Below are 10056 nucleotides of genomic sequence, written 5' to 3'. Positions count from 1 at the left end.
AAAAAAAATGCTCTCACCATTACCAGAAGATTACGCTATGTTGTGTCACTTAATATTCCTCTTTTTCAATAAAAAGTTGCGGTCGACAATGAATAAAGTTGTAAAAATGAAAAAAATAATGTTTACTTTAAATAAATTTCATTTGCCTTAGGGACGATTTCGTGTAATGCTAATTAAATAATTTTGCAACATTATTTAATATTAATTAGTAAATAAATGAATTAATAGCCTCAGTGCCAAGCTCTCGTTCAGACCGCGTTTATCATATTTGAAAGTCAGCAGAGAATTTTAGTACTGCTTGCGCTAGCCATTAGATAATTTCCGACGTTAGCAGACGTATTTTACAAAATCATGTTTATTATTTTCCTCCAAAATAGATAAAAAATAAATTAACATTTTTATTTTTCTCGACAAAGGGTTTTGATATAGATAAAGAAATTTTCAAATGTCATTCTATTTTGTATTTTCTTTATCTCTACGTAATAAAATTACGCTTTCCACAAACAGTGGTGGGGGAACTTCTCACTACAAGTGGACTCTCCTTGTGAAATCAACCTCAGTAAGCGTTTTAGCGTTGTGAAGTGATGTGAGTAAGAGTATAATCGTTCTTCAATAAACAAGTTTTTTTTAATTATTTATTTTTTCATTTAATTTCCCCCGACATTAAGTGAGAGTTCAATCAACTTTGAACTCGATTATTAGCGCAGGGTCACGCGAAATGATACACTAATGAGGAAGTGTCATTTGGGAAATAAATTACTCTTGTATAATTTTTACGAACTGAAGGTATGTACCATCTATAAATAGATGATTTATTTTTTCTGATTATAGTGAATAACTTTTCATAAAATTAAATTATAAAGATAAAAAAAAAACTTTAAAAATTTTATTAAATTAAAAATAGGGGACAAGAATTTTTCGTATTTTAACAATTTTTAATTATCAGATGCGCGCTCCGCGCACAATCTCTTCTTTATATCATTTAAGATTTAATGTAAACATCGAAATCAGAAAAACCATTTTTAATATTTTTAAATAATATATTTAATATTTTTTTAAGATTTAATAATTTTTTAATATAAATGAGTTTTGTGATTAAGAATTCGAACTTGTTAAAGTCTAAAATGTAACTGAATCAGAAAAATTAAGATTTCTTACATTCCGTATTGTCTCAAAAACAGATATCATTTTAATAACACTGAAGATAAGAATAGTGATATCTTTGTCATGTCAACAAAAATAATACCACTTCCGATCTAAATTTGTTTCTGTTTCCTTTTAATATCCCAAGCATATCGCTTAAACAATTTATTATTATTTGTAGCAATTTCCTTTTAGAATAGAGTTAGAAAATCGCGAATTTGCCGAATTCTTCAACTTATTCTCAAACTTAAAATTAGATTTAGGTAATAATGAAATTCCAATTTACAATAATATGTTTTTTTTTATTATTTTTTTTCAATAAGATTTTCTTTGAATAATGCTAGAAAGTTTTTTTTTGAAATATTCAATATTTTGTCCACATTTCACTTTCAGCGAGGTAACAATCAATGCAATATAACAAACTTAATTTTTTAAACAAATTATTATTGCTTATAACTATATTTTACAAAAATGCTCGATAGTTGCGGTTTTTTTGCAATTTTTAACTTTATTTTGTGTTTTTTGTTTACGAAAAAATAATAAGCATTAGATACAGTAATTCTTTAAACAATCTCTTTCTTTTTTGTGAATGGGTCATTTCATGTGAGATTTACCCCCTACATTTTTTTGGCGTGAAATATTTTTTTTTTTTCTTCTTTGTTAAAAAATAGTTAATACGTATTTTTTATTTGAATATTATATGCAAAATCCCGAACTTCAAAGTGAAGTATACTAAAAATTTCCTCCATTTCATTTTCATAATTAAATTATGCAGTTGTTAAATAATAAATTTTTAACTGAAGCTGTGACACACGATAATTTTCAAAAATTTATTTCTCGGAAATGTTGCATATTATGTTGAAATAAAAAATACGTATTAAATATTTTTTAACAAAAAACGAACAAAAAATTTAATGCAAAAAAATGTAGGGCGTAAATCTCCCGTGGAATGACCCGAATATATTTTTCTGAAATAAATCAGATATTTGATATATTCATTCAATTTTCTATGTGAATCAAATTCAATATAAATTTTTCTTAAAGTATGTACTGGGTTGCTTTTTGTTAAAATTAATATTATAATTTATTACTTCTGGCTGACTAAAAATTCAAAAAAAATCTGAAAATTTTAGAAAAAAAACACATTTCTAACATTAATCAAAGAAACCATTTTAAACAAGAATAATAAATTGTTTGAACAATTATTTCTGTTAACTTGAATGAAGAATAAAGTCAATCTAAGTGAAAAGTGGACGAAAATTGGAAAATTTTATAAAAAACTGCAACTTCCTAGCATTATTTTAAAGAAAGTTTCTTTAAACAATAACAAATTTTTTAAACAATTCATTTAAACATCTTATAATAAAAATTTAGTGATACTTCAGACATAAAATTCATATTTAGCACCAAAAATTCTCAACACTTAATTATTTATCTTGTGGGATTCTTTAGGTACATAAAATTTAAACAAATTTTGGCTAAATTTAATTTATTGTTATTAAAAAAATTATCAGAACATCGTCTCATAAATAAATGATTAGTTACGTATTTCATTAAAATAAATTACTGCATATATCGAAATTTCGACTAGAATAAGGTGAATGTAGAAGTAAAAATAAAGACATCGATAGAGCCTTATCAATTATGTACATAGAAATTAATTTTAAACCGATGAAGTTGCGAGTTTCATTTAGAATTAAAAATAGAGTTGGCATATTTCATCAATTTTTTACAAACGCGTTTTTCTTGTATCGATTATTTAGTAGTTTTTTCTTCTATCATTACTTCTGTAAAACAAAACAATTTTTACTTTACACTGTTTTGTTGATTGAGACATTTTTTTAAAGTAAAAGTTGTTTAAATTTTAAAAAGTTTTATGTGTTTAAATGTTTCATAAAGTTTGGATAATTTTTTATTTAACAGCAAAGTTAATATTTTTCTTTTAACTTTTCAGAACTACTATGTTTCTAATATTTGTAAATTTTTCAAAGAAGAACTTGTGCCTGTACTGAAATTATCCATAAATAATTTACAATTTGTGAGAATGAAAAAAGAAATGGTTTATTACGTTATAAACAAATTGTTGAAGAAAAGTTATTTTCCTGGATTTCCAGAGTTTGGCTCATTTTCATCTAAAGTTTTGAAACATAATATAAGAAAGATTAAGGTTTTTTGGTTCATTAGTTGAAAACAGATAACATTTGGCAATTGTTTTAACAATTTCAATAAACAAATTCACATTTAATATATTTTTCAATGTATAAATTCAATTTTTTTGCGAAATCGACTAAGCATGTATTTTCAATGAATCCGCTACAATAATTTCCAAACTGAGAATAATTATTAATTATTTGAACGATTTTTATAAGAAAGAAAAATATTGTAGAAAAGAGTCATCGAAAAGAAATTTTTAGGCGAATTTTTTTTTAAAAATTGATTGTATTCGTTTAAAACCAACTAATTCTGAGTTTGATTATAAATATTGTTTAAATATTTAATAATTGTTGTTAATTTAAAAAAATTCATGGTAAAGAGTCATCGCAAACACATTCTAAGTTGATTTCGTAACCAAAACTTGAGCCTATTTGTTCATAGATAGTCAATCTCTATATTTGTTTATGAAAAATACTTAAATAGTTGATAATACTTTTAAATTTGTAATGTAAAGTTAAAAAGAGTTATCGGACAAAGCACTCTTTGATTTCTTAAAAAATTGAAAATATTCGTTTGAAAGTAGTTCAACTTTGAATTTATTCATGAATATTGTTTAAATAATAGAAAAATGGTTGTAAATTTAGAAAGCATGACAGAAAAGAGTCATCGCAAAATAAATTCCTGAATGAATTAAAAAAATTAAGTGTATTCATGGAAATTAATCAAAGCCTGAATTTGTTCATTAAAATTGTTTAAATAATTATTAATTCTCGAAGATTTTCAAAGTACTACAGCGAAGAGTATCGGGGAAAAAATCTTAATTCCCTCCGCAAAAAACAAGCCTATTTGTTCGAAAATAGTAAAATCCTACATTTTTTAAATGAATATTGTGTAAATAATGAAACGATTGCAGTAAATTTTAAAAGCATTAAAGTAAATAGCAATCGGAAAGACATTCTTGGTTTATTTATTTATAAAAATGTAGCTTGTTCGTTGAGATATATCCAAACTATAAATTTGTTTATAAAATTTCTTGTTAAAAATGTCTAAACATTCCCAACCCCCAAAAGTGATTTTTATTCATTAATTTATTTATAAGGTTATAAACAATTTTTTTATTCGTCCTGAGCCACTGAAAGTAATTTCTAGATATTTCTAGCACAGGTAGAAAATATGATAAATCTACATTTTTTTATCAGAAATCGAAACACTAAATCTTTTCGGTACTTAAATAGCTTTCATTGAAAAAAAAACATCTAAAGAATGGGCTAAAAATAGGTTTCACTGCAGAAACTTTTTTTCCCCACTGTCTGCCGTTGCTGTACGGTGGGTGATTATATACATTACATAATGGGTCCATTGTAAGTAGAATGTGATTGCTACTTATCATCAAGGTCGAAGCCATAAAAAAATTCGGTTGGGGGAGGGGGGAACACGGAGGCACGCTCGACACATGCTCGAAAGTATATTTTGATGTCATGTAAACAAGTTGTAAGAATTTCGATAGCAGGGCCAAATCCGGTTGACCCCCCCTCCCTCTCCCTCCGCTATGACCATGGTTATCATTGTGTGTAATCTTCAAACTTTCTAAAAAAAAGACATTTTTAAATATATACCATTCGAATGGTTTATCGGGTTATTTAAAAACAAGGAAATGAAAAGTTTAGCAAGGTAGTAAAAGTAATAAACCTATAAAATAATATATCGGATTACTCTGAATTACCTCTATATATCGAATTACTCTAAATTACCTCTATATATAGAATTACTCTAAATTACCTGATATTACTCCAGAGTATATAGAATTAATTTTAATTTGATTGGGTTACCCTTAATTACCTCTATATATACACAATTACTCTCGATTACTGAAGATTACTTCGGATTGCACAGGTATACTTTCAATTTTATCGGATTACTCTGGATTACCTCTATCTATCAATTACTCTGGAGTGCGTAAGAACACTCCGGGTTAAACAGGACTACTTTGAATTATGCGGATTATCCTTGATTAGTCTGGACTACCCTGGATTACACTGTATTATTGCGAATTACAGAGGATTACGTCGGAACCCTAGATAACTACTATATACAGAATTGCTCGAGATTACATGAAATAATTCTTATTGCACAGAATTACTCCAGATTATATTAGATTACCCTAAATTACCTCTTTATATAGAATTACTCTGCATAGCCTAAGATTACTCCGGATTGCATAGGATTACTCCGTGTTATGTCGGAATACCTGAATAATGTTGGATTACGCTGGATTATGTCAGATTATTCTGGGTTATGTAAGATTTTTCCACATTACTTCTAAATACAGAAAAGCTCTGGATTACCTCAAATACTCTGAATGGCATGGGCAAACTCCGAATTATATTGGGCAGCCCTAAATGGCCTCTATATACAGAATTACTCTGCATAGCCTAAAATGACTCCGGATTTAATAGGACTACTTTAGATTATGTCGGACTGCCTAGGGTTATGTTGGATTACCCCAGATTACTTCTATATACAGAATATCTCTGGCTTACGTAAAATACCTCCGATCGCATGAAATTAGCCGGGATTATACTGGACAGCCGTAAATTACCTCTTTATATAGAATTACTCCGCATAGTCTAAATTACCCCGGATTGAATAGGATTACTTCAGATTATGTCGGATATGCTGGGTTATTTTGGATCACCCTGAATTATGTCAGATTATTCTGGATTATGTTGGATTACCCCAGATTACTTTTATGTACAGAATTACTCTAGATTACATGAAAAAATTCGTATTGCACAGGATTACTCCAGATTATATTAGATTGCCCTAAATTACCTCTTTATACAGAATTACTCTGCATAGCCTAAGATTACTCCGGATTGCATAGGATTACTCCATGTAAGTTTTGAATATCTGGATTATGTTGGATTACCTTGGATTATGTAGATTGTTATAGGTTATGTCAGATTTCTTCAGATCACTCATATCTACAGAATAGCCCTGGATTACATAAAATACTCCTGATTGCATGATATTAGCCGGGATTATATTTGATGCCCCTAAATTACCTCTATATACATCAAATTAGTATGGATTGCATAGGATTACTCAAGATTATGTCGGATTACCTTGTTGATGTTGTATTACTCTGGATTATGTAAGATCACCCTGAATTATGTTGGATTACACCAGATTACTTCAATATACATAAAAGCTCTGAATTGCGTGAAATACTCCGGATTGCGTGGGATTACTTCGGATTAAAATTAACGTGCCTAAATTACCTCTGTATACATAACTACTCTGCATTTTCTAAGATTACTCCAAATTACATAGGATTACTCCACATTATTTCGTAATACCTGGGATATGTTGGAATACCTGAATTATGTTGGATTACGCTAAATTATGCTAGAAAATCCTGGGTTATGTCGGATTACTCCCGATTACTTTTATATAAAAAATAGCTGCGGATTACGGAAAATACTCTGGGTTGCATTGTATTACGCCGAATTCTATTGGACAGCCCTGAATTACCTCTATATACAGAATTATTCTGCATAGTCTTAAATTACTCCGGATTGCATAGGATTACATCAGATTATGTCGGATTACCTGGATTTTCTGGGATTACCCTGGATTATGTCGGATTACCCCAGATTACTTTTATATGCGTAATAGCTCTGGATTACTTAAAATACTCTGAATTTTACGAATTACACTGGATTACCTCTAAATAGTGGATTAATATATATTAGCTACGATTACTTTGGAATAAATAGGATTAAGTGAAATTATGCAGTGGTTCAACAAAATACTGGGACTATTAAAGAAATATATGATTTTTCCGCCAAGAAGATTAATTTTTACTGAAGCAAACAGATTTTTAATCAACTAGTGACATTTTTGTAACAAAAAAAATAATTTTTAAATAAATGATGAATTTTTAATTTAAATAGTGTAATTTTTAGTTTAAAAACATGGCTTCCAAAAAAAAGTTGTTTTCAACAAAAGAGTTATATATTCAATCATATGATGGATTTTTAACTAAAATGATGACTTTTAGACCAAAACCGTATTATTGAATTTTCAAATGCAAAACTTTAATTTTCAACCGAAAAGCTGAACTTTCTATTAAAAAGATGAATTTTCAAACAAATAATCAACTTTTGAAGAAAAGAAATGCATTTTGCACAAAGTATTTGAACTATTAATTAAATATTTAAGTTTAAAAGAAGAATTTTTTGCCAAGATTATTAGTTTTCTACCAAAAAGATTCATTTTAAATAAAAGCATTTACTTATAACAAAAAAAAAATGAATTTTTAATTTCATGAATTTTGTCAACCGAAAAAGATCATTTTGCAACTAACAATGAAACAGTTACAGTTTCAATTTTTTTTAAATAATCATTTTCTGCCAAAAAAGAAACAACTTTTTAAAATAGTAGTTAAATCTGTAACCAAGGAGATGAATTTTAACTAATACAATAGTCTGCAACCAAAATAATAATTATTTTGACGAAGGTAGTTTAAAGATAAAAAAGAAAGAATTTTTAACCAAAAAAGATAAAAATTTTACAAAATACATGATTCTTCAACTAAAATGGACGAATTTTGTAATTAATGTAAGTATATTTAATTCACAATTTGAAGAAATAAGAATAAAAATAAAAAGTAAATTACCAATGAAGTGGTTAAATGATATTATATTATTGTAATAAATAATCGTTTTTTGTAGAAAATTCAACTGCTTGGTTCAGGATGCATGTTTGTTGGAAACTCGTCAAGTTCGGCAGAAAATTAATATTTTTATTTGAAAATTCATAATTTTTCGTTCAGGGTGTCAATTATGTTTGGAATTCAACAATTTAAGTCTTAGTTCAAAATTGATTTTTTTGTTGAAAATTAAACTATCTGGTTAAAAGTTGAAGCACTTTGTTCAAAATTTATTTCATAGATAAAAATGAATCATGTTAGTTAAAAATTCACCTTTGGTTGAAAAGAATTTTTGGTTGTTTTTCAAATTAATTTTTAAATTTGAAAATGTAACTACTATTTTAAATATTGTTACACATGTATTTTGAAGATGTTTTAGTTGAAAATTTATCTTGTTAATTAAAAATTTAACCATTTTGGGAATTTTTTTTTAAATTAATTTTTTCAATTGAAAATGTAACTATTCCATTTTTGAATTGATCCTTTTTATTTAACAATTCAATTTTTTGTTTGAAAATTATTATATTTTGTTGAAAGTTCGCCTTTTTTAGTAGTAAATTAATCTTTTTGATTAAAGATTCAACTATTTTGTTACAAATTTTTCTATTTCTTAGAAAGTTAAAAAATTCGGTTAAATAGTGATTGATGTATTTGTGTTTTATGTATTATTCAAATCTAAGAATTAATTAAATCAGTCTAGAATTTCCGTATTGCTTATTTAAATAACACTTTCGTTGCGCAACACTTCAGAAGTTCAGACCCAATTCGCTGATCAATCTCTCTAGCAATCACCCCAGGCGAAGAGCTTCATAAAATCATCATGTTTTATAGATAAAAAAAATACTCTCAATTACATGATAGGATTCATACTTATAATTCTATTTATGAAACAAAAATGAATATCTACGTTTTTAATTTTAGATATCACAAAATTTATGAGCTCATGCAATTGATCTAAATAATTGTTAATGAACTTAAAATTTTCGAGAGGAAATTATAATTGCATTGGAAGGAAATATGACCAACCTTTTTCGAAGGATTTTTGTTTCAACGTCCAGATGCTTTTCAACCGCGAATAAAATTAAAATAGTAGAAGGAACAAATGGAGAACAAATTATTTGTTCTCCTTGCGAGGATGCATCATATCCAGAAGTAACGCTTCCAGAATACGTTTGGAGAAATGTTAACAACTACAGCAATAGAGTTGCATTGGTATGTATAACAATTAATGTATAATTTTTTTCTTATAAAGGCTCATACATAAATTACGAAATGTGTGCTTTTTCTAATTTTCAACAAACTCCTCTTGGGGACGACTGAAAAATCCCGAAAAATAAAATTCCCGGCACAGTAAAATTCCTAAATTAGAAAATTCCCGAATAATCGAATTCGCGAATAGTAAAATTGCGGAAAAATAAAAATACCGATTTGGAAAATTCCCAAATAATAAAATACACGAATAATAAAATTACCGAAAAATAAAAATACAAATTGGAAAATTGCTGAAAAATAAAATTCCCCAATAATAAAATTTCCCAAAAACAAAAATACCGAATTGGAAAATTCCCGAATAATAAAATATCAGAATTATAAAATTCCCGAATTGTAATATTCCCGTATAATAAAATTTACGATAGTTTATAATATTACCGAATTGGAAAATTCCCGAATATTAAAGTTCCCGACAGAAAATTGCCGATTTGTAAAATATGCGAATTGGAAAATTCCCGAATTTTAACAATTAGAATTTTTTATAAATATATTTTATTGAACACAAATACAACAATAAGATATTAGTTTCAAAAATTATTTTTAACATTTAAAATTTGCAAGATTATTTTTTGTATTAAAATTAGCAATAATTTTAAACACAATATTTCTAGATAACGTATGTTTTTATAATGTATATAAATTTATATTTCGAGTTTGTTTGAAAAACGTTTCAAGGTACATAGAGAATTTAACGAGAATTTTGTTTCAAGCGCACGTTTTCAAAAATAAGGAAGGCGATACCAAAATTTAATTCTACATTGAAAGAAAAAATA

At 27.0% G+C, this 10056-nt stretch overlaps 1 protein-coding gene across 1 annotated transcript in view; it reads left to right on the top strand.

The window, feature by feature from the left end:
• The first annotated feature begins 563 nt into the window (after positions 1–563).
• LOC117167679 (probable 4-coumarate--CoA ligase 1) overlaps positions 564–10056 on the top strand; it is a 38026-nt gene continuing 28533 nt past the window's right edge. The window contains exons 1-2 of the mRNA XM_033352790.1: positions 564–786; positions 8933–9223. Coding sequence (XP_033208681.1) covers positions 9029–9223 — 195 coding nt within the window. The 5' untranslated portion in view covers positions 564–786; positions 8933–9028. The remainder of the gene's footprint in view (positions 787–8932; positions 9224–10056) is intronic.

This window comes from Belonocnema kinseyi, chromosome 2, assembly GCF_010883055.1.
Source record: "Belonocnema kinseyi isolate 2016_QV_RU_SX_M_011 chromosome 2, B_treatae_v1, whole genome shotgun sequence".
Taxonomy (NCBI): Eukaryota; Metazoa; Arthropoda; class Insecta; order Hymenoptera; family Cynipidae; genus Belonocnema; species Belonocnema kinseyi.
The sequence above is the reverse complement of the archived record's forward strand: the minus strand, read 5'-3'. Positions and strand labels throughout refer to the sequence as shown.